A 25,813-nucleotide genomic window follows, 5' to 3' on the forward strand; every position below is an offset into this window, starting at 1 on the left:
TACACGAAACACTCCTATTTAGAGAATTTGAGTTTCATGCATTTAATCAAGATTTTTAAATCAGAGATTTTCTCCCATTATTTTCCCAGTCTAAATATTGTTATTCATCATAACATAGTTAAAATATTTATAAATATGACTATGCTAAAGTGAGTAGGTAAACTGGAGGAGAATTAAGTGATTTTTCCAGAGGTTGAAAAAGTAAGAGAAATCCCACATTCCTGAAAGACTTCAGCTCATCTACTCCTCTTCCCACCCCAAAAACACAACAAAAAACCCTACAAAAAAAAACAAACAAACCAGTCACCCCCCCCACCCACCCATTAAAAAAGTGCATCAGGGAAGAAAGTCTTCGATTTCTTTTCTTATCCACCAAATGCTACAGTTCCAGTTCCAAGGCAATTCCTTTTTTAAAGACACATTTGTCACTTTAAATATGCAACCATTCCCTATATCAAATGAGGAACACAGTCCCACTGCTAAAGCACTTGCTCCGTCTATACATACCGCGAGTTAAAGACACCTTTTTCAAATGGTTTGCGAGTTTTTCTCTGACTGTAGTCAGCATTCAGCCATGTAAATGGTGGCAAAGAAAGGAAATCCAAAAGAGGCAAGAATTCCCTGGTCCCACAAACGTGACTTCTGCTCCGCTGTGCCCCCCACTTGAAAGGGAACAAGGCAGATTCTCAGTCTCAAGTTTCAAACGTTCTTGAGCCCCTCCTTCACCACAAGGAACTAGAATACTCCTTCACTTCTAAATTCCTCAGAAAAGGAGAAGAGCTTCTGTACAAGTTTCTGGCTCAGCACCTTGCATCCACAGAGTGCCCACACAGTCAGCTGGGATCATCCCCTGCCTGTTCTCGCAAAGGCAACTTGTGCTCGCAATCCCACCTCTGCCAGCCAAGGAACAGGCGGGCTCCGGGCTAGAGCTCTCGTTTCTTTCAAGAGAAACACCACAGCAGTTATCTGTAGTTTTCCCCCAAATTTAATAGACAGCAATGTAAAAATAATTTTTTATATTTCTGCAGGAACATGGTTCTCACTGTCACAATTTTCTCTTCCAGCTCTCGTGTGCTTGCTCATGCAGCTGTTCCAGTTACGCAGTGCATACCATATTGGAAAGCTCACTACAGGAGGAGAGAGAAGGAAGGTGTCTGAACCAGCAGAGATTCTCTAAAGCACTGGGAATAGTAAGATTATAGTGAGATACCAGAGGAAGCAATGTTTAACTAGAGCAATGCCTAACAACAACTGAGCATCCTCAAGTTTCCAGAAACATATTTAAAGGGAAGTTATTCTGGTTTTGGACAATATTTTACTTAAATTTACATTTACAGGTGGTGTTTCATGAAACTATTTGTGCTAGTTGACAGACACCACTAAAATAAGGGCTTAAAGTCATCTGAAATTATTTTAAACCATTAGCTAATGTAATTCAAGCTGCCTTTAAGCAAATACTTAACAATCAAATCTGATGCATGTTTTTACTCTGCATCACCCTAATGCACTAAGTTGAGTTATTTAAAAGGAAAATGTATTTTGATAGCAGTAACAGGTATTCGTAAAAATCATTACATTCAGCAACCTTTATGCATCATTTTAGAAATATGAGCCCAGTTTGCTTTTAAAGAAGGGGCTGTTGAGGGTAATTCGCTTGCTGCTGTAGAACGGAATGAGCAGGAACTGCCACAGGATAAGCTGGTCCTTGAGGCAAACTCGACGTACTGTTCTGGTAAGCAGCCACATCCACAGACATTCCCATCTGCTGGGGGTAAGCAGCTGTGCTGGCAGCTGCCTGAAGGCTGGGATTTTGGTTCACGTAAGTCTGGCTTAACACAGAATCTGGCCCAGGGCTGTAACAAAACAAAACAAATCTAATTTTGATGAGTTCGGGTCTATTTATCTGATAAGCAGATTTGCAAATAATATTTTTGCTTAGTCCAAAAGTGATCTGTACATTCTCAAAATGATAAAACAATGTATTAAATATTGCTATAAATACCCCAGGGACACTCCACCTCTAGACAAAGTAGTAATTACTATCAGGAGGAAAAGCTATTAAGAGTTTGCTGAAATGGTACCTTAAATATGCAGCTTGAGCAGGCTGAGTTGCTCCAGAAGAATTTATACTTTGGGGCAGAGACCTCAACTGCCCCATCTGATCAGGTCCTAGGCTATAACCCTGGGAAATAGTGACTTGGTGAACACCTTGCATCATGTAGTTTCCACTAGGTGGCTGTACAGGATATGACTGTAAATAAGAAGAAACATCATATACCTTTTATTTTCAACTAAATAACAGTAAGCATGCCATAGAATACAATTACAATGCACAAATAAGTCAGGGTTCAAAGGCTGCACTACCATAGTTTGAGGCTGTCACAAGTTCATTTTTCCAACAAGCGTCTAAAACCGAAATGTAACTCCTCATAACACATGTATGGGTTTTAAATACACATCCATTATTCCATCAGCAGGTCGTCTCTCAGAAATGCACTGCTTCTAATGTCTGTGCTTAACAGCTGAAAGAACAACCTTTTGTATCATGTAAAAGCAAACAAAATCCTTGATTCTCCTGGAAACCTTACTTCTTTCTCTCTCATTTGCCTGGCCTTTAGAATTTCAATCCTCACATATTTTGATGCACAAACACAAGACGGTTGAGTGGGAAGATGTACATCTTTAGAGATTTGTAATTGAGTAACATTTTGAAAACCAGAACATAAGAATATTCTAAGACTCCAACAAAAGAAAAAAAGCAAGAACTTTTGTTTCTTGCATTTCTGGATTAAGATAATATTATTTTCCAAGTCCTTTTCCACTCAAGATAGGATAGTAAAACATAAAACATGCTTAAGAAGTCAAATGCAACTGTACTGCTCATTGTTTTGTGACTTAGGATGGTCTATGGACACAGAGGGAAAAATGTAACTTCATACCAAATAACCATGCTAAGGCTCAGCATAATCAGCATCATCTTGTAGTTGCCACAGCTGGAAGTGTGTATCATGGGAGGAATATTAAACTTCAGTTGTCTTTTGGTTTAAATTATTTTTTCACCCCCAAATATAATGAAATTCTCATTACTACAAAAGTTAAGGGCACAGAATTACCACTATCTGACATTTTTGGATCTAGCTGTTACTATGATAACTATTCTTTTCTCACTGAACAATTAACATTAAGGTAAAACTCACCTAAACCACTCATTCTACATTTTCTCTAAAATGGATCCTTAAAATCCCCTTTCTCTTCCGGTTTTGTTTTCTTAAAATACCAATATGCTCTATTAGAGCCACTGTAAATCAGTTTTGAGCTCCTACGCCCACTAATACAACATGCTTATTTCTTAAGGAAAAAAGAGCTAAAACCAGAGTAGGGTTTCTATATTTAGAAAAAGTGCACTGCACTCATGATTAATGCACTAATATTAAAGTTCTGTCTCATCCCTACTATTAGATAATAAAGTAACATTTGGCTTTAAGATTGAGAGCGTGACTCATAGCAAGCATATCCGCCAAGCTTCTGAACACACGATTCCAACTTAGAAGTTAACCATAGAAGGAATCTTTCAGAATTTTCAATACAGTCTTTGTATTAAGTATGCAGCAAAAGTTAACAACTATAGTTTATTATACAAGAACACTAGTGCAAATGAAAGTACTTTGGTCTACTGTGTAAATGGTATTTTATTCTAAAGGCTATAAAAAGTCCCAAGGCGATGTCAGATTGTTCGTAGGCTAGCAAGAAAGTCTACACTTCATTTTTGCTGTCATCTTTTTAAATAGAAAACTATATTTGGAAAGTCTCTATTTCCAGAAAGGGCTACTGACCTGCACTGAAACACCAGCAGACGTAGGTGGATATTGTGCAGGATGGTGGAGTTTTGAGTAGGCTGAATATATCGGCGTTTCATTCATCAGTTTGTTATAGAGCTCCAACGCTTCTAGAACTTTCACATTCAGTTCAGATAATTCTGAATGTTTTCTGTTTCAAAACAAATATATGCAAACACTGAGTTTCTTTAACAGCTAGTGTTACTTCCAAGAGCAGCAGCAGCAAAGAAAAGTAGTTTGTTAAACTGTTTTGAGTATGCAAGAAAAAAAAGTCTTAAAAGGTGGATGGCTGACTTTTATGCATTTATATCACAAAAATTCCAGAATCCATTCTGTTCCCTCATACCAATGGGACTGGAGGAGAGCCAGAATGGTGGGCAATTATCCTTGCCTAGCTGTATTAAAATAAAAAAAATAAAATAAATTAAAAAAGGCAACTCCACAGGTGTGGTAAATGTGGAGGTAAAAGTGTCAGTTACCTTCTCACACTTATCACCAAATATCCCAGAGAGCCTGGAGGGAAGCAGTGAAGATATAGTTGAATAGATTTTCCTGCCACTGAGGACAGTCAGCAGCAGACTGAAAATCCTAAAGAATACCGAGTTCTGGACAGATTTCAAAAGGCTACAGTTAGAAAGCGCTAACATAAATCGCACATAGCTATGCAATAAAAGTTTGAGAGCAGCAACCAAATCTTAGTACGCACACTGGAACTTCTCTATATAGTGTTTAAAAAAAAAAAAAGGCAGAATTGTCAAATTTCTGCTCTGCAAATTTTCTAGCTTGGGAGATGAAAAATACAAAAAATTAATATAATTGCCCAACTTAAAGTATTAGTAAATGATGCAGAAGACCATTAAGATTATGGCTCACCTATCTATCTCCTCTAGTTTTTCATCTATCATTGGACCCATCTGTTGACAAATATCTGTGGAGACAAAAGTATCAAGGTAGTTTATGTATTGCACAATTAGAATTTTAGATCTAATCCAGCACAAAAACTACTTTATCCAACGGCACTAAGATAGGATACCACATGAAATTGGGGAGTGCACCGAGCTGATCATGCCTGTTCCATCAAAATCATTTCTAATTGATATCCATTCTTTCCCCACACCAAGTAAAGAGGAAAAATACACTGGTTATTCTGCTTTTTTGCCATCCGCTCTCCTCTTTCCTTGTACCCTCTCAAAAGACCACTGGTGAAAGACAGTTTTGCATTTTTGCTTGAACACTGCAAGGTCTACAATTTTTCCCTCTTATAGAAATTCCTAGACTCTCCAGGAATCCATGTAGATCTCATGTACTGAGGGAGCTTCCTTTATCTTCACTTTTTTCATTCTAGGAACACTTTTTTGAAATACGTTCAATTGTTCTTACACACCTCGAATTAATCAGCTCTTAAGCACACTGAACTTCTAAAAAGCAATATTTTGGAGAAATTTTGACTTAGAATTACTTGCTTATTTCAGGCAGTGTTGATAGGTGAATGGATCTTGCAAAGAGCAGGCAGAGTACACTAGCTGGAAGTTAAGCAAATTACTTGCCCAAATGTGGAGTTGGCTTAGCAACTATTAGAAAATTCAGAGTTATAAATACAGGCCCACACTCCCACCATGAAATAAACTATTCTACAGCACACTATTAGTATGGACCCAGGTTTCTCTAAGGTTAAAATAAATGCAAAAGAACTGTAAACTGAATCCACAAAAACCTAACTGTGAAATGAAATACAAGAACTAGCATACTTAATGCTCAGAATACCTTCTGAGTCTAGAAGATCTGGAGAATCAAGCTTTAAATCCGTAGGATCTATACTCTGAAGCACCTGCAGTGTTTTATCCATCTTATCCTGAAAGGTGAAGGGAAGATTAAGAACAGTTATTTCTGAAGCATGGCAAAGACTGTTTTAATTTTCAAATACGAAGTTAATTATATAAAGGAGTTACCATTTCATCAGCCAGTACCAAAAGAATGTTTTCACCAATGTAAAATATCAGCACTTTAACAGACTGAAAATGACTGCGTACCTCATCGATATAAACTGGTTCAGGTTCTGCTTTCTTAATTTCTTCCGTAACATCCTCAGTAACAGAATTTTTATCCACAGTTGCTGAAAGAACAAACATTATTTTGTTTTCTGCAGTTGTGTTACTACACTAACTTAAAATGCACATTATTTTATTGAAACTTATTCAAATTTTAAACTAATTTCAACTAAACTGTCTTAAATACTGCTTAGCATCAAATCTTTAAATGAGAGAGAAATGTAAGCAAGCACTTTAAGAAGGGAGCTCCTCACTGCTGGAGAAGGAAAAATGGATTTGCCTAGAAAACCCTTTGACAAGCCATTTCCTTTGGTCTGTTAGTCTGACCACAAATCCAGGCCCAGCAAGAGAGAGGCTTTTGGAGTCCTACTAGCATCTAAGAACACCTCCAACATATATATGGTTAATTTTAACTAACCCTTAAATGTTAAGATTTATTTCAGAATCATGATGATGAATAAAGCTAAGAATGTGATTCTTACAAGCCACTGATGAGTATGAATGTTATTCAATACTATATCTGATGTCAAAGTCCACCTTCTTTTCAGATGTTTTAAAAGGTAAGTTACTGAATTCAAATGTATGTTACTCATGCAGAACTATGGTAAATTGAACTGAATTTCTGTAACAGGAAAAAGGTCACAATTCAGAAACAAAATATAGAAATTGTGCAAGTCAGCTACAGGAGTGGCATTTGCTTGCCTGTTTTCAACAAGGTCAGCACCTCTCACAATTCTTTCCTTAGGCTGATTTCAGGAAATCATTTTACTGATGTGCTCATTAGCAGTTCCATTATAAGCCCAGCTTTCTAAAATAATCTGTTAGCTTTTAGTAGCTAACTTACCCGTCTCAGGTTCCACACTTAAGTCAGAAGTCACGAAATTGGACGGAAACAGTCCTACTCCTCTATGATTTTCACCTTTCCACCAATTAGTGTCACTGGGGAAATAAAGCTGTATTACAAAACTCTGAACATTAACTTTTAGCATCAACTACATATTTTGTGCTTTCGACAGAAAACTGGTGATATCTAGTATATTGTTTCCCCGTGTATCCAATAACAAAGGCGAAGCAGAACGCGTGTAGAGATTAGCAGGCTAGCAGTAAAGCCAAAAGCAGGAGTCTGGCGCAGGTATCAGGGAAAGTCAAATCATTCAAGAGCAAGCACTCAATTGTATTCAACTCTTCAATTCTTTAGATTGGTTACATGATAGCTTCATTTAAAAGTTTAGAAGTATGCAAGTGGGGACTCACATTAGAAATAAAATTCACCTATCACAGTCTATTTAACTAGAACAGCATTAGCAAGGAGAGCAAGGAGGAGGTTCTGCTTTGTAACGATCATTAGGGCAATGGTGATAACAGCAACAGAAATCACCTTAGGTAATTTTTCTTCAGTTTTATTCCTAACAAATGAGGATACTTGATGGCCAGAGATTTAACAATTCCTGGAAACAGCATTTTAACGCATATACAAATTCTTGTGACAGATGTTAACCAATTAACATTTGCCTCAGATAAGCATTCTAAAAACAAACAAATTGGACCTAGACCACAGAATGAAATATCCAGTGTAATACAGAGAGGTTCACCCTGCACCAAAAACAGCTCAAGGTCAAGAACTGCAGTGCTGTCCGGGCACATGGTGGTAGCCAGTTCAGCTGGGCAGAGGCTGTCTTCTCCTTGCCACTGCATTTTTACATATAGCAGCAAGCCAAGCTGAACCAGGAGGTTGGGCACTGGAATCACAGCAGTTTGCTTCTCTCTGGACCTCACCAGCTAAAGCAAGACAGCTGCTGCTGAGGAGAACCTCAGAGGGAAGAGGCAGAGAAAGGCTCTTGTAGCATCAGATAGTCTTGGAGATAACTCTGTTTTAAAGGAACGGCTAATCACTGAGGGAATGCAAGAACTGGGAAAGGAGGCCAGGGCTGGCTTTGCAGGAACCTAAGAACTTTTTCATGGGGGATACAGTTTGGGGGACAGAAAAAAAAAACAGCGGAAAATATTAAATGGATTTGGGAAAGGCCAGAAAAATGCAGAGGAAAAAGTTGCTAACCTAACAACAGATATGTTCTGGAATAAAGGCACCTTCATCTGAATATATTATACCTGTCATCCAAAACAAAAATAATTTCTCCACTTTTAAAGGTGAGCTCATTGTCCTCGACAGCTTCAAAGTCATACAGAGCTCGCACCTTCCTCGAGTTCTGATTGTTTTGCTGAATTTCTGCAGATGGGTACAAGGATTTAGTTTCCATTTGTTGCTGTTTCTGCTCTTGCAAAGACAATTCAATAGCTACAATTAGGGGAGGAAAAAAAAGGTAAGTCTATATATTTTATCCCTATATACAAAGGCAGCTTGCTTTCCTAATCAGAAAGTGAAAAATGCATTTACAGGTATATTATAAAAGTACTCTGTATCTGTTCCTCTAATACATAAATTTAAAATCTTTGCTCCAAATCATTAACTATATTTCACATTTCAGCCACTTTACTCTGCCTTGCAACAGGATTAAGAGGCAAGACAATCATGTGCAAGTTATGAAACATTTCAAAAAAACCCTGCTTTCTGTGGTACAGCCCACAACTTGAATCATCTCACAAGCTACCAATGTCAGTAACATCGTTAGTGTGATCAGAAATACTGGTAGATTCTTCACTGACATCTGAATAACAATAACTATATCCAAAGGAGAAGAGAAAAAATAAAACATTTAAATATTCTGATTTTTTAAAGCATCACGATGAAGGCTAAAATAAAACGTGTAGGTGCAAAAGGGAAGAGACCAAGCTCTCTGAAGAAGGAGCAGTCACCAGACAATGCTAATGGCTATGCGGTAGAGGAGAATACATCTGGCCCCAAATCCTCATCCAATATCTTTCAAAACAGTATGCCAATTCCCAGCCTGTTGTGCCCTCTTTTAAGTTCTGTGCAGCAGAAGAGCATATAACTTCCTATCTCTGTGTATTTTAACAAAACATGTTCTAGGGCATGAGTCTAACCAAAAGCTGGGTCTAGTTATTTACCTTTAGCTATATCTTCATCTTCTTTGCTTTTACTTGATGATGCACCATTCTTAGCAGCATTTGTGGTAGCCTGCAAATGTATGAGCAATAGAATACCTTTATGTTACAATGGAAAAAGAAAGCTGTATAATTATATGTTTAAAAAAATTAGTAATAAGTTGTTCCTGGTTAGCGTCAAAATGACCTTTTAGAAAAAGGAAGAAAACCCTCCAAGCAAAAGAAACCCCCCCCCCAAAAAAAAAACCCACAGAACCCCCTCCACTATCTTCAGAATCTCAGTCTGATTTTATTTTGTTTTCAGCAAAGAACAAAGTAAAAGAAATAAATAAAAAATAGTAAATAGTAAATAATGAGATCTCATTTAAATTACTACTCTTTCCACTTCTGCCCTCCCTTCGCCAAGGAAGAAAAGCTCTTTGGAGTCACATGGAGCACACTTCCTCCCTATTCCAAAGGGATACACTCCCAGCCTCTGCACATCCTGCTGATGCTGAACGGGATGTCTCCATGCCTCAAATGCTCCTTTTCATAGTCCAGCTTACGGGTGGAAGCTCATCCTCATCAGCAGTTTAAGCCAATATGCTAGACTTCATTGGGCCAGCTGAAGTGCAGCTCAAGTTCTGTTCTGTACAGTAGTAATTTATGGCAAAGGGGCAGCTGTCTGCCAAGTCACTGAGCAGCACTTGAGCTGGCTGAAAAGAATGGGAGAACAGGAATGAAGAGCAAGTTCACACAAAGTTGGAAACCGTTAACTTGAATAATGTGAGTCTCTGCAACAGCATGGTGAAATCATTCTTAGAATTTTCACTTCAGCAAGGAAGGCTTCCTCCACATATCAGGAATGGAAAACCCAGTTTCAGACACTAGCACTGTCTAGGTCTTATCAGTGGTCCTAGAAAGCAATTTTGTACAAGTATACCAGAGACTAAGAAATACCAGCTTTGCTTTTTTGCAGTGAACTATACAAGGTAAAACCATCAAGATATCATTTTATAAGTATTTGTAGAAAAGCAAGAATAATTTTCCAGTTTCCAGTACTCTAGATCTTCTATGTTTCTGCCATATGTTTTAATACACATCCTAGATCTAGGATATGTGTCAAAACACATGCTCATTACGTTTGTGGGAGAAGGAGAGACTATCAGAAACAAAACATGTCTCTCTATGCATCTAATACAGAGAAAAGTAAACCTCATGTAAGGAATACATAATAGAAGCTGTAGTTCTAATTTTCAATATTGATCTTAGCCAAACTCATATTTGACACGAAATTATTTAGTGAGCATCAGTCAAAGCTTAGAAGATAATCCTATCGTTATATCTGCTAGCTAGAAGACTAGGCAAAATACATCACCAGCAGTAAAGCACATGGGGTAGGGTTAGGACTGGAACCCCCATCACTGCAGAGCCAGGACCATTCCTGACACAGGCAGATAACTGCAGAACAAGAAATGGGAACTTGGAAAGAGCAAACAGAGCCCAGAGCATCTTCAGTAATATCTCAGCTCCAAATATTGCCCTTTGCTTCAGGACGCTCTGAGGAAAAACGGAGGCATGTGCTCCAAGGCAGCATTTAGAACCACGAAACACCAAGTACAGGGTGTGGGTGTAGAAATGCTAAGATTTAAGGTAGCGACAGCTCAAGGAAGTTCTAAAAACGATCTGAAGAAAAGAAGAATCTAAAAGGAAACAACTCATAAAGGCATTGTGAAATAGCTTTTAGTCTATGCTTCAAGCTTTTCTTAAGAAGCCAAGGAAATAAAGAGAAGTAGAATGAACAAAAATGACCCTCAGCATAAGGAAATGACCAAACTAGAACCAGGATCCTACTTTCTAGTTGAAAGCAAACAAGACCTTGTTTGGACAGCTTTTCATTTTGCTCACTGCTAGAGGCCTAGTAGGAGTTAAAAGTACTATGTATTCCAAATCATAATTGCAAATCAGCTTTTACCTGTGATCCAGCTGCAGGAAAAGTTACACCTTCTTCTTTTAGAGATTTAATAGTTGCGGATATTAAGCTACATTGTGGGTCTTTCTGAAATTCTTCTGACCACTCCACCATTAGAGTTTTTAGCTTTTCACATACTTTTGGATGAGCCTAAAAGACAAAATTGTGTCCAGAGGAATACTTGTGTATATGTGTGTATATTTATACACACACACACTATATATATATATATATATATATATATATGTCTCTATTCAGATTCTCTCACAAAAAGGAACTACGCATTATGCACAGTGCCACCCGAACCACCACATCGCTTACAGTGACTCCTTGTAGCTCCCATCAAGTGTGTCACCCTTCAGTTCATGGGATAGTTTGTATTATTAGCTCCCGAGTTAGGAACTGAGGCACAGGGACACAATCTGGTGAAGCAAGATACTTGCTTGGAGCAAGGGCAAAGCCAGATCGAGTTCAGGCTCTGCCTGCAGCTCCTCTGCCTCCCCCACTCTTCTCTAGCCTCTTGCACCAAAATGCCCTTACAGCTCCCCTTCCTCCACCCCCACCCAAAAGATTTACAGCTACTGTCAACCCAGGTAGGACCGCCAACTTCAAACAACACTGCAGATGTCACCTGCTAACAACCTCAACCCAAACTGATAATCCACCTGCAGAACTCAGTCACATATCACTCTACTATACTGCTAAAGAATACGCCCCAGAATATAGCTCAGTAACATTAAACTTCAACTACTCTTACTCTTGTAATAGCCTTAAGTTTTTTACTGGAGCAAAAAGAGCAACTCTTCATTTAAGCAGATAATATATGCTAAGGTTACACCAGCACTGATGGTATATATATTAAAAAAAAAAAGGACTAAAGCATTTCAAGCTCTGTGCACTTTCTGTTCTTATCATCACTTAATAAAAAGACTATTGAACTCAAATAATCCAAACTGACCTCAGGATCTCTGCTGGTGGATAAGTGTTGTGGGGTTGCTGGGCTCAGCTGCATGTGCTCCATTTGGATTGCATGGATGAGAGCTTGGGACTGCACAAATGCACCGTGCAGGGCCAACATCTCCCCTTTGAGAGCACTTCAGATCAGCGTAAGCCTGTGCCTCACATGCAAACGCATGCTGAACAGTAAGAGTGTTGGCAAATTTGGGCTCAAGCACGCCTTTAATTAAAAGGGATGTAGCTGGATAGTTTCAGTATCAGCACAAAGATATTCGTTACACTCGTCTGAACTAATTTCCTTTTGGAGGAAAGGGAGAAAGTGCAGGTTTTCTCTGCCCTCTGAAAATTATTTCTTCAAGGGGGCTGGGGGAAAACACAAGTCGTTCCCAACAAAATAAATTATACTCCAGTAAACCATTCTTTAGCGGGATGAAAGGTTTGTTTTTTCATCCACAAGCACCGTCAGACCCCGAAGGTCAATGCTCCATTTCAGACTGGACCACGCTAATGAGAACAAAGGGGAGGTCTTTAAGACCTATTTTTCCACAGAAAGCGAGAAAAAGAGCTGTGAACTCATTTTGCTTGCTAGTGATTTTATTAGTTTCCTTAATTGCTTTGCTCAACCTCTGATGATTCCAGGCCTCCCACATATTTGAAGACCATCTTCTTTTTAACCCATTAGCCATTTTTGTCTTCAGCAGGAACAGTAACTAGAGGAAAACTGTTTCTGTTTATTCAGTTCATTACATCCAGATTTAGATCCCATCGACAATTTGACCCTAACGTCTCCCTTTCTTGGTTACCACTTTATTCAGCATTCCGAAAATCTCTAGAAACTGAGAAAATTGTCCGAGGACCTTCTCCTTTTCCTTGTAGATATAGAAATTTAACTTTCTCAGCTTTCTCTTTGCTCTTTAGCCTCTGAATTTCATTCCAGACAAATAACAAAAAAAAACCTTCAAGAAAAGCTGCCTTCACCATTATCAGATTAATTGAGCTTAGAAAAAGTCACAGATTAATTAAGATTTCCTATGTAATTTTGCAAAAAACTTTAACCAGGTAGTAAATATCAACATATCACTTCCTTCATATATTATATTCTCATAGTAAAAACAAAGATGCACAAGTTTCAGTGATAAGACACAGCACGGTATCTTCAATTGCATCAAAACTATAGCGTATATATTAACTATAACACTAGCTTTGCCAAGTCTTTGCTATGCTGACAGAAAGCACAGTTATCAAATAGTTCTCCCCCACTACTTAAGGTTATAAAAAGTTACCTTATTTATTATACTGCGAGCTTCACTAGCAAAATCACGAGAACATACTTCTAAGTGAAATATTTTTCCACAGTTTGATACACAGGCTCCTAAAAGCTGACAACAGAAACAGAATTATGAGCATGACAACAATGAAAACAGTCCAAATGAAAAGCATAAGTAACCAGAGCAAAATGTCAACCTTCATTCAACACGCACACTTCTGCTGACTTCTGATGAAGGTACATAAACGTATCCATTGATCGCTACACACTTTATAGCCGCATACATAAAGAAATATAGGGTTTTTGGAAAACAGTGATAGCCTACTCACTGTAAGTGCTTGCAAAGCCACATGGGGAACTTTATGATTTACTCTCTTCATAATGGCTTTAAGGCAATCTTTTGCTCTAGAAAAGAAATAAAGTATTAGTGATAAAGGTGACTGACATTACAATCTGCAAAATGTATGATATCAGCTACTCAGGTAGGCTAAGCAAACAAAACTGGACCTATTAAAAAAAAAAGTAATCTAACCTAAACTGCTCCCCCAACAGAGCAAGGAAAAAAATACTGGAAAAAAAAAAACTTAACAACACGTTTTTATAAGTGTATTAGATTAGAACGGACACCATTTGTTTGCAGGTATTTTGCATTAGCTGCCGTAAAACTGCTGACAGGTCATAAGGGGAGCAGCTGCCGCTGCGCGAGGGAAATGGCTGTGAAGTAGACAGTGAAAAAAGTCAACATAAACAAAACAAAAACCAGCAGCAGTGGTTAAAAATTAAATAAATCAGCTACAGAAAACACTCTCTAAGGATTTAATTTAAAAATAACATTCCCATATTGCTAGCTCTTGGATCCCATTTTCAAGACACTTAAGATGCCAAAACAAACGATAAAATCTTTATATAAAACATGATAAAATATTTATGTAAAATCTGAAAAAAGTATAGAATAACAATTAGCAAGCTGAATATTAGCAAGCTAAACATTTCTCTATTAAGAAGTTCCATATTTAAAAGGAGTGTTAAAGGCATGTAACAGCTGAGGCATATGTAAGGCTTCATCAACACCATCACTTTGAAGCCACTTAAACACAGGAAATCTCTACGCGAGCAGCTGACGCAGCGCCCTTACGACTAATATCGCTTCCAGCGCACGGGGATGCTCCAAGCCCGGAGCAGCGGAGCGTCTCCTCAAGGCCGCGTTTCTCCCCACCGCCTAGCGATCAGCGGTCGCAGCAGTCCACGTGCTCTTGGCCACGGTGGCCGGCTGCCCCGAGCACGCTGGTGCAGCAAGAGCCACGGCGCGGACGCCTGCCCCCTCCCCACGGCAGCACGGCCCCGGCCCCTTCCGGATGGAGGCTTCCACGTTTACCGGCCGCGCAGCGCCCGCATCCGGGAGCTCATCTGATCCGACTGCCGATTCTGTCATCTTAGTTTTCGGACAGGTCACTGTCAGGACCAGGCTCCCTAGGAAGCTGTCACGCAAAGGTGTGTGTGKGGGGGGGGAAATATTCGACAACCTTCTTCAGCTCAAATTCTCTCTTGTCAATTGAGAGTCACTGGGGAACTGCAGCCTTAGGCAAAGCTTAGGAAAATGCCTGTGCAAAAATTAAACTAAAACTGTTTCACCATTAACATTAAAAAAGTTGGTTTTAAACCAGATTCCAATGCGTTATGTCTACACTGAGACAGATTTTATGCCAGTAAGTTAAGCTGCATCTACATTCACGTTTTGGTTTGGAGCAGTAGTCTGGTTTTGAGAGAAATTCTCCGATCGTTCCCACATGTTGGGCATCGATTTAGCTCACAGTGCAGTTTCGGTGCAAGCACATTAGCTTCTAGTTGGATGAAATGAAGCCAGAAGCTCCTCTGTGCCCACCAGCCACGCTCCAACCTCTCAGCGAGCCATCAGGGTCAGAGCCAACACCTGATCCTTCAGGCAAATTTGCACCAATGCCTGTGGGGACATTACGTTTAGGAGGCGAGACTAAACCTGGTCTGAAGAGGAAAAAAAATCTGAGCTGTGCATTGGATGCAGGGGCCTCAACATCAACTGCTGATTTACTACTCCAGTCCTACTGCGGTAGTTACTTGCTCATGCAGACATAGCCAGAGAAGCACAGTTTTAGTCCCAATATTTAATATGTTGAGTCATACTTAATGTACAAACAACCCAAAAGAGACAACATACTTGCAACAATTTTTTATGTACTTATTTAAATGCAGGCAACATTATTTTCATAAAATTGCTCTTAGTGAAGGGCAGGGAGGGAAGAGACAATTATGCAAAATTAAAATACGCTATCAGTAATGACATTTTAAAATTCAGAATTTCAGATTTAATTATATGTTTTCCTTGTACAATTAAAAACACACCTGAGTTTTCACAATTGCCTCTCCCCTGCAACAAACCAATTTAAAACAGTCACCTCCAGAAATCTTTCGGCATTAAAAAAAATAAAGGTGGGGGGGGGAAGACTTCAGAAAGGAATCAAAGAACACTCCACACTTTTTTCTTAAGGACTAAAGATCCCCAGATTGAACAGATTTGCCATTCTTTCCTGTGGGAGGTAATTAACACAAAAAGAACTTTCTCAGTGTAATCTTAAACATTACGTATAACTGTTTAAAAAAAGCTTCCAAGTCGCTTAAGGATACTGTCTACTTACCAATTCCAAGGACAAGTTGATCAGAAAATTCAGAACATTTCACCACTCAAAACATTACCTTAAAATTCAGCAGTTACTTTTAGCCCTCAGAGGATCACTGAATTAGCACTCATGTTTCAGTATTACCATTTAGGCTAAACTGATTCAAACTGATTTGGGTTTTCATCCCAATTTTTTTCCTTGATATCCTCTACCCGTCCCACTCTTTCCAGAGAATAAACAAACAATTTTTTCATCATAAATAGCTAACTTTTCTAGCTAGACAATTTTATGCAAAGAAACTAGTTACATTTTCTCCTATTGACACAGTTGCTTCTTGAAATTTATGCAAGATCATTAAATATGAATAAGTCAGCCTACTGTGCAGAGCTCCTTAAAAATTGGAATGCACCCAGCATATACCAATTGCTCTCCTGGAAATTCTGCTGGAACATTTTTTTCAAAGAGTTTTAAAGCCAACTGCACATATTTGTGTAGCTTACAGAAGTGTCAGATTGGTAGTGCTTTCTGCATAGCTGACTATGAAAAGCATTTTGGGAAGCGCTGCTTCTGAAACAGTGTTTTTTCACATGAACATTAAATTACATGTTGTAACGCTGAGATACAGCTTACCCATTAGGAGTACTTCCAACTTTATCACATATATCCATAATAAGACCCCAGTCCTCATTGGTGTTATATTCATTGGTAGCCTTTTCTATAAAGAAAAACAAAATTGATTAAATGTAATGCCCTATTAAGGTCAGATGCTAGTGAACAAATGCTTTTTCAGCCATACCAGAAAAGGACGTTCCACATACACTACGGAGAGGCAGTGGAGGTATCCCGTTATTCCCCCCACCCCCGGACTAATGCTAGTTTTTGCTAAAGTTTTGTATATAACACTTTTTGTATAGAAAGAACAGCACTGGACTAACAGATGTGATAAGAATTCAAAAGATGCAAAGAGTGAAATAACTCTTGAAGTGTGATGTTGCGAATGATGAAAAAGAGACTCTTCCTATACAGTTTGTTTAGTTACTCCAGGTTTAAGTCATAGCCCTAACTTAGATTTCACTCAAGGTTTTAAGTTTGCACGCCATTATACATTTCACATGGATCTTCCCAAAAGCAAAAAAAAAATTTTAGGTCTATAAAGCAATACCATCCCTTATTCAACACACTTCTTAAAACATTGTTTTCTATTAGCTTTTCAGGAAATCTATATATTGCAACACCTGTTGAGAAAACAAATGACATGGGGAGCAGGAGGCTACTCAGCATTTATAGCATTCTATTCACTTTACTAACCGCTAAGGCTTAATGGTTTTTGTGTCCTTCCCTTTAAGTTTTTGGTAGAGCCATGTTACTTTAATCACATAAATATTACACTTCTATTAAAATAACTCAAAAACAGCAAATTAAGTATTTTATACATTGTACTTGCTGCCTTAAAATTTAAGCTACTTCCCACAGTTTAAATGTTTTGATTAAATTCAAAGATAAATGCTTTTAGATTTTTATGTTACATATTAATTCCATCAGAATGCACTTCATAAACGATCATGGCAGTATCATAATCACCACTTTTACAGAATTTTATTTTAGTAAGAGAAGCCACCAAATCCCTTTGGGACTGAGTATTTTAAAGACTACTTAGTAGATTAAAAGCAGAACAGAGTGGTCATTCACTATTAATGTGATGGTGTTGTGCGATAGCAGCTGTTCCAAAATTATAATGTTTGCTGACAGCAATACTCCTCCAGGACAAACCCAATTTCACGTGTGTAATTACGTATGTTCCGATAATCAGCTTCACTACTTAGTTTTGCAGTCAAAAGTTGCGGCAACTCTTGGGCTAGCTCAGCAGAACGGCTTCCACAAAGACGACGCAAACGTGGTAGCCAGCAGTGCCCCAAAGCCTTACATTACAGTAAAAGCAGACCAAGAACGAAGGACGGAAATTTGCGGTTTTGACCACAGGTCACCTTCACAAGAGAGGCTAACTATTTAAGAATTAAATATTGTGGTGAAAACACATTCCTACAGCACAGACCTTCTTAAAAATATACCTTGAAAGGACTTTTTTTTTTAAATACATCAAAAATTGAAGGAAGCTAACATAAAACTCACTGACTGTTCAAGATAAATGAGAGCCTGCAGTTTTAAGAACTTGAATATGCATTTTTCTTTTCAAAAAAAAGAAGTCACAAAACAAAGAACCTACACCCAGAAAACATTCCTGGAATATTTAACCTGTATAGACTGAATAATCACAAAAGTAGAAATTAAGAATAACACAATGCAGTGTTCAGCGCACAGGACTGCGGCCTGGTGTTTGCTATGAACTTCTGCCAGCTAAAGCTGCTTTCTAAAGGCATCGCCTTGCACGCCTCCACCCCAACAGCATGAATCCTTCCATCAAAACCTGTCAGCCGAATTAAGCCGTCTCACCAAATGACGGCAGCCATCAGTTGTGCAGCCCTCCAGGGACAAACAGTGTGAACAAAACAGCCTGGGCATATTTTTTGTTCCACTGCCTGGTGTAACCCTGCTCTGCAGCCTGTCTCCCCTCTAAATCTCCAAGCGTATTTTGGAAGAGCCCTTTCCAGGAGGCCCCCTGAGCAAGCAGGGGGGCACGGCTGGCTGCTGAAGCGCAGGAGCCCTGCTGTGGCGGGCGCTGCTACCTCGACCAGGAAGCCCTAGGTTCTCCCGGTGGGAAGCACGGGCAATGCAAAAGTAACGTGAAACACCTACATAATTAGAGAGACATTTTTCTGCCACGAAATAAAAATGAAACATAGGAAACTGGAACACAACAGAAATAAGGAGCAATAACAGTAGGTGGGAAAATATGGTGGCAGGTCGACAAAAAGCCGTGGGAGCCAAGAAGAATTGAGGTTGTTTCATACCCGAGCCTTCAGAACTGTCAAACACCACAAAGAGCAGTGAACAACGCTGTACTTTGATCTCAGCAATGACCAGTGACTCAAGAAGACGCGAGCTCAACTAAGAGTCAGCAGTGCTTTGCTACAGCTGGGCCCAACTAGCCAAGCAAGTCCAAAGACAGACACTGTCACGCATGTAAGCTTTATCTTTTTCCTACAGTCCCAAACCCAAACTTCCAAACATTCCTCTCCCCCTCCACTACTTTTCTTTTAGAATGGGAAACAAATCAAATAAGGTCATTTACTTTTGGAGAAGGTATTAAAAAATATATATATATAAATAAAATAGCATTTGTAAAATACATATAATAGCTATCATGCTTTGGCAGAACACCTCTATCACACCTATCTGATTTGCTAGTAAAAAAACCCAATTACTTCTAAAATATCACAGCAAAGAAATAAACCGAAACAGATCCTTGAGCATAAAAGTACACAGGAAATTTAACATAACCGACTGCTTGCAAGCCAGTCAAGTGTAAGCCTGCAAACCGAACATGCAGTGTAAACACTGCAAGCCCTAGTACTTTACTCTGCACATACTGTCATGCAGATCCAAAACACAATTCCCCAAGGAGCCCCAGACGAGGCACAGTGCTGAGCAAGTGCGGTGGTGCAGATCTGCGGGGCTCACGTTACTTCAGGTCGCCAGGAAGCGCCAACAGCTCTCCTCCTTTTACAGCGTTTGTTTTGCAGACAAAAGTGTCACTTTTCAATAGCTCTTGCAAGAATTTTTTTTTATATATACATATATATATATAAAAATAATGTAAGTGTTTTCCTGGACACTTGCTATCCTGGATTAGCTCTTTTCCTGTTAATGTATACCAAGACATCACTGAGAAGTTCACATCCCCACACCTCTTACCCCTTGAAGAACAGCACAGCTACCAAAACAAAGCTCAGCACCATCTAGTCGCCGCTCTCCTGCTGCGCCCGTCCCCAGCGGGGACGCACAGAGGCATTCTCGTGCCTCCCTATGCCCTGCTCTAAGAGCAGAAAAGTGGTCCTGTGGAGGCAGGACTGAAGGCTGCCCTAAGGCAAACCTTTGAGGTTTTCTTCCCTGCCAGCACTACAAATTTAACAGCATCTGTCTTTCTGCTTAACACCAGCTTCAGCTTAAGAAGCGTCCTGAAGGACAACCGCTTCACAGATGCCGAGACATGGACTTTGATCAGAAGAAACAGATGTGGGAGGATGCATTTTCCAAGTTTTTCTCAGTGCTAAGAGAACAAAAACCTTAAAAAATTCTATGAATTATACATACACTCTGTAGTCCTCCAATTAATGAAGGCACACTCAACTTGAGCTTAGTTTTATAAAAATAACCCACATTAAAAGCAAAATATGCTTTATTGCTGCACAGTGTATTTAAAAAAACCCAAACAAATAAAAAAAATTAATCATTTTTAACTGGATCAGTTCCCTGATCTGATTTGCCACACAGCTGCACAAAAAACTATGCCAACACAAGAGAGGAGAGTGCACTGAAGCGAGCAGCTGGGGAGGCGATGGGAGCTGTTTACTGGTGTTGCTGCCAAAAGAAGAAATGCATGTCAAGCTGCTGCCTCAGAAACGCTCACCAACTCTTCACGAAAAGAAAATAATGCTTCATCTCAGCAGACTATGAAAGGGAAGTTTTTCAGAACCCTCCTTCCACCACATGACATCCAAAAGCGCTGTTATATTTTAAAGGACAGCTGAACATCGGTCTTTCCAACCTAATTGCGCTGGTTCTTCTCCCCTTTATTTCACAAGAAAGGGGCAGGTAAAATCCAGAAACAACACTGAAACAGGAAAACATTTCTATCAGGACTGCAACTGAGCAACGTGTGGCAATCCCCCAAAGCATTTCTGTTTATGCGTTTTAAAATATCAAGCCCTCTGTCTCTAAAGATCTTGGCATAATGTCAAACTGTCCCAGATTCGCATTCATAAATAAGTGCGCTCCTGCCTGTTCGTTTTTACAGGTATTTTACTGCCACACCTTCAGTTCTCCTATAGCGTCTATAGCTAGCCCTGTTTCATTTTCACTAATGCATTACCAGCATTGGGAACCCTCAGTTTTGCAAACACACACAAAAATCACACACTACACAACAGTAAGAACTCTGCACATGTGTCTAGGATCTGTATTCACAACAGCAAGAAGCAAGAGAAACAGCATGAGGAACTCGGGGAAATCTTAAAATACCCGTATGAACATGAACAGGGAAGAAAAAGGGAATTGTGGGAACTTCACAGCTCCCATGATTCCTTAAGGGCGGTGCTGGCATCCCAAAAGCTCTGCAGAAGTCTCCAACTTGACACTGTGATTACTACTAAGAATATACCACACTGCTACACCAATCTCACACCGACTGCTCCGCCTGGAAATCCCTAACTCAGCACACAGCATACTACACGGACACAACGAAATCAGCAGCCTTGTCCTGCTGTCGGCTCCACCTCTTTGCTGCCTAGCACATACGACCTTCAAACTTGCAAAATATTGTTATTTCAGCCCTGGACTCCCTTGAGTCAAGCTTGGCAACAACATCAAATAACATGCCAGTTAAAAAAAAAAAAAAAAAAAAAAAAAAATAAAAAAAAAAAAAAAAAAAAAAAAAAAAAAAAAAATTATAAAAAAAAAAAAAAAAAACCCACCTAGAATGCAACAAATTTTTTTCACTTGTGTCTCAAGTTTTATGCTAGAAGTAGAAAGAAAACGAGCACACAAGCATTGACTTAGCAAAAAGAACATCTCAATTTGACACAAAGTTTGTCATTCTAGTGGTTGGTCTAACAAATTTCCAGACTGATGTGCCTGATGTGCTCCCCAAGCTATGTGAAATAAAATCTTGTAGATACACAAATATTTTAAATTCTGTATAGCAACCATCTGTATTCCATAGGTTTAAGCACGTAAAAACAAACTTAATATATTTACAAGTAAAACCTTAAAAAAAAACCCAACTCCAGACTGTTATTTTTTTCTGAAGATAAAACAGAATGATTTAGCCTAGCATCCTACACACCTCCTTTTCTTTACTTTACCTTTGTATACCTACACTAGAAAAATGCCCCCAAAATTCCAGCTTTGATTTCATTTGCAATTATAAACACAATCACTATAGTCATAACAACTTATATTTCCAGTAACACTGAATGTTAAACTTTGTCCTTCCTGAAAAGTCAGTCCTATCTGTAGCAATCCCAGTTAGTAACTAAACCCCATTCATGTCACCCTAAATATTTTTATATTTTATTTAAAAAACTGGAGCAGCAAAGTGGAATATTAAATCTTTTTTGCAAGGTAATCCTGTTCACTGAGAAGACTTTGAGATACAATTTTAGCTTAAAAAGCAAACCTGACATTTTGTTTCATCAAGCCAATTGGCCAGTAAGCTGAAAAGTAAACAATACTGTAGTCAGACAATTTGACAGCTACAAGAAAACAGCAAAATGACTAAGGAGCCAGTAACGAAGTTGTATTCTAGAGCCTGGAAGGCACCAAAATTATATGAAAGCTATCAGTATTCAGACATTAAATAACAAAACATCCTTCATAATATAATCAAAAACAAAACAAGAGTGCAGCTATGACGTAGTAAAGTCTGGGTGTGGGGGAGATGGGGATAGCATATGTCTGGGAGCAGATGAGTAATAATCCCAGGGATGAGAAAGAAGTGACACAACATTGCAGATTCAGCAGTAAGGACTTTTAATAAGTCAGGTCAAGACAGAGCCACAGACTGAAGCCTGGAAAATGCGATCCCTAAGTTTAAAGAAGGTGAAAAAAGACAGACCTGAGCAACAACAACAAAACAATTATAGCTTGCCTTCAAACATTTGCAAGACTTCAGACCAAATGCTGAAAGCAAGAATTAATACAGACTGAGAAGTAAAGGACAAATGTGGTGAACTGTAACAGAAATCAGTTATTTTTCTACATGAAGACATCTTATCAAAGGCTAATTTAAGCATCAGTTGGTCTGTTCAGATTGCAGCAAAATATTTCATAGGATGCCATGCATAAGTAACTAGCTACAGTTCTTAGATCACTCCACAATATAAAGGAAGACAACTCTGAACATAAAGCACTCTAACGATGGCAGGGAGAGTTTACTTCCTGAATGCCTCAAAATTGGTCTCAAAATCAATATTGATAAAACCCTTGCTGACATGGATAGCAAGAGTAAGGGTCTTGTAATAAACCTAGAGGAAAGTGGGAAGGTATCATCAGCACAAGGAAAGACTAAAACATCATGTAAGGAGAAATGGAAGCCCTTGAGGACCGAATTAGGTGGAAAAAAATAACATTTACTAGGAGAAAATGTAAACTCACATATACTCAGGGCCAGTGAAAGATTCTCCTAGAAACTAAGTGCTGAGCAGTTGGAAACAGAAGATGGAAAACAGAGGAGCAGGATGATGAGTACACTAAGATCTAACGCAGGAGGACGTGGGTCACCAACACAAAGCAGCCACAGAAAAGGTAAATGCAGTACTAGAACGAAACGTGCACAGTAAACATTTCACCTAAGTACAAGGAAGCATCAAATGCTATCATACAAGGTACGAACAATCTATGGTACAATTATGGATAACAACGTTCAAATCAGCACAGAACATGCTCCCCTGCTCCCCTTAATCGTGTTAACAATCTTAAGAAAGACAACTAGCAAAAGATGAAAGGGAATAGGTTGCTCTCTATCAAGGGAGCAACTACTTAAGACATGAAGGTTATTTAAGAGAAAGGTCAACAGTGGGAAAACAGCAAGTGCATATGAACTATGAACAGATTTAGACAGGAAATTTAAAAGCTTCTAACCCTTTAAGAACTGAAGTTCTGGAGAATCCTCTCAACAGGAAAAACAAATGAAAGAAATCTAGCTCCTCTAAAGGGCTATTGCATAGGTTAACCCTGTGACACCACAACTGTTTACAAAGCGACCAGAGCAGATGCTGAGGAATTAAGACTCTGCAGCTCTGCTGAAAAGCAAACATGAGGACTTAGAATCGAGGAAGCAAAAACAACTGTGACAAAGCAGATGACTGTTTATCCACAGTTTTCCAAAGGTGTTCCAAGAAAGCGGCAGCATTAGATGTGCAGTCTGAAGAGACAACTGAATCAACCTAATTGCTTGCTGCCACCAAAAGAGGAGTCCTGTTCTTCCCAGCAAGCTTTGCAGTGGAGTCCTGCCCCTTCTTTCCACTACCATTTTTGCAGCTTCCGTTGAGCTGATTCAACTCACCAAACTCCCAAATTCATCATCCATTCACCTTCATATATGGCTCAGCTCACCAGCCAGATACTTTGGTTTGTCAAAACAGTTTTCTGCCAAGCAGGTGAGTTGAATCAGTTCAGTGAGGAATCCAAAAAATCTGGGTGAGATGGCAACATGGAAAAGGATCTCTCCTTTTCAGTGGCATCAACTCATCAGCGGGGCTCAACTATATTGCTGGTCTGTACCTAATTTTTCATTATAAAAGAAAAACTTAACACAGGAAAAAAAGAGGTAAACATAAGTTAAATCCTGACAGATGCATATTAAAACCATGAACAGCCACTCATAAATACTACAAGCTACAGTACAAAGCATTCACATTTGATAATTTGATATTCTGGATATTCTAATTTACAAAGGAAAAAAAAAAGCTCTTAATGGTAAACAGAGATTTTCCCTAGTAAGAGGTTGTAAGATTTAGCCTCACTAATTATAAAGTTCTTATTCTACTGCACTTAACTGTAGTAAGTGCATACTGTTTCGCCAAGTTTAAATAAGGTAAATTTTAAGAAACTACAAGTGAAAAGATTGTCACTTTTGAAGCACTATAAAGTCTGAAAGCACTTGAACCCTTTAGGTTTGCCAAAGAATTCTGCACAAATATGAGATTCCCCAGTTCAGAAAGTCTTTATTTGTGCAAATACATCAGTTAGAGCCATTTAAAAGATACCTCTGGCTAGAACGCAGATAAAGCTTCACAAAATACTTGAAATAACTGAACCATATGCAGCTGGTTTGACAAGTTTCCACCTTCATTTTAATCATAGGTCAACACTAAAATTTCATGATGGCGGCGAATGCTTTTATTTATGCAAACTTTGAAGACATGTTAAGAAAACAGAGTGGCTTATTCTACACAGAAAAGAGACGGTGTTGTAGCATGAGCACAGACAACAACGTTTTCCATCAGTATATATTCCAGCCTTGACAAAAAAAAATCCCAAGAATGCTGAATTCTTCTCTTACCTAAAATACCAGTGAATCAAACAAGTGTAAATCTGACTCTGGCATCCCGCTTTTTTTAAACTGCTTTTTGCTATGCTGCAGATTCAGAACGCTATTTAATAAAGAACCACAGAGAACAAGGATGATGCTCAAGAGCAAGCAGAGGAGCGAAACAAAAAGCCTCTGAGTCAGCACCTTCGCCCTGTCAGCGGCCGCAACTCCAGCCCAACAGAGCTGCCTCGGGGTTTTGTAATGGCAAGAAATTGCCAGCTCGCGCTCAACTTGATGCCACCCAATTAGTTTCCAGCTAGTGCCTCAGTTCCAGACACTGAAAGGGGCATAAAAAGCTGATGCTATTGGCATTAAGGGAGTTGTTTTTTCAGCTCTGATTCCTAGAAACGACAAGCTAAGCGCACCGCTCAAACTCAGCGCGCCTAGCAATCCAATTCGAAACCCAGAAGGCAGCAGGAACACCTCAGCGCAGACAGGCCGCGGCTCGAAGACCTCGCAGCAAGCTGCGGCGCGGCCGGCCGCGGAACGCTTCCGCGAGCCGCCGCCGAAGAGGGCACGAGGCCCCTCCGCGCCCCCAGGCCGCCCCGCTCCCCTCCCGAGGTCACGGAGGAGCGGGGAGCCGAGGCCCGCGGCAGGCCAGCGCAGACAAGCAGGGCACTAATCTGTCCAGGAAACTGCACGGTTGTTTTTTCCCCCCCCCCCTCCTTTTTCCTTGAGTTTCGCGGCGCGGCGGTGAGTAACAGCCAGTTGGGGCCCAGTCGTTAACGGCCGCCGCGCGCGCGGGGGGCGGGCCTGGCCACGGTGACGAGGGCAGGAGGCCGCGGCGGGCCCGGCGCGGCCAGGCTGGGCTCCCCCTGCGCCCCCCCCGGCGCGGCGCGGCGCCGCTCGCTCACCCACGTCCTGC

At 39.7% G+C, this 25,813-nt stretch overlaps 1 protein-coding gene across 5 annotated transcripts; it reads right to left on the reverse strand.

Moving 5' to 3' along the window:
• Positions 1–315: 315 nt before the first annotated feature.
• On the reverse strand, positions 316–25,807 carry STAM2 (signal transducing adaptor molecule 2). 5 transcript variants are annotated; one of them, XM_026058277.1, is made up of 15 exons: positions 25,803–25,807; positions 16,368–16,452; positions 13,413–13,488; positions 13,100–13,195; positions 10,863–11,009; positions 8,912–8,981; positions 7,994–8,180; positions 6,729–6,823; positions 5,867–5,949; positions 5,601–5,688; positions 4,710–4,764; positions 3,834–3,987; positions 2,082–2,251; positions 1,726–1,853; positions 316–1,127 (listed from the first exon to the last, which is right to left on the reverse strand). In XM_026058277.1, the coding sequence occupies exons 2-15, from the start codon at positions 16,403–16,405 to the stop codon at positions 1,015–1,017; spliced, it is 1,500 nt and encodes a 499-aa protein (XP_025914062.1). In that variant the 5' UTR covers positions 16,406–16,452; positions 25,803–25,807; the 3' UTR covers positions 316–1,014. The 5 variants fall into 5 exon arrangements, with proteins under 5 accessions (XP_025914062.1, XP_025914065.1, XP_025914066.1 ...); XM_026058280.1 differs by lacking the exon at positions 25,803–25,807 and adding an exon at positions 15,463–15,647; XM_026058279.1 differs by having other exon boundaries at positions 1,040–1,127; positions 1,586–1,853.
• Positions 25,808–25,813: the final 6 nt, after the last annotated feature.

Source organism: Apteryx rowi, unplaced genomic scaffold (assembly GCF_003343035.1).
Source record: "Apteryx rowi isolate R43461 unplaced genomic scaffold, aptRow1 scaffold_145, whole genome shotgun sequence".
Classification (NCBI taxonomy): domain Eukaryota; kingdom Metazoa; phylum Chordata; class Aves; order Apterygiformes; family Apterygidae; genus Apteryx; species Apteryx rowi.

Excerpts from the sequence above, each read along its gene's own strand:
- STAM2 (XM_026058277.1), bottom strand. The coding sequence starts at position 16,405 with ATGGATATATGTGATAAAGTTGGAAGTACTCCTAATGG. Across the intron at positions 6,824-7,993 it reads ATTTTTGTTTTGGATGACAG|TGACACTAATTGGTGGAAAG; the intron begins GTATAATATATT and ends TTATTTCCCCAG. Across the intron at positions 1,854-2,081 it reads GCTCAAGCTGCATATTTAAG|CCCTGGGCCAGATTCTGTGT; the intron begins GTACCATTTCAG and ends GTTTTGTTACAG.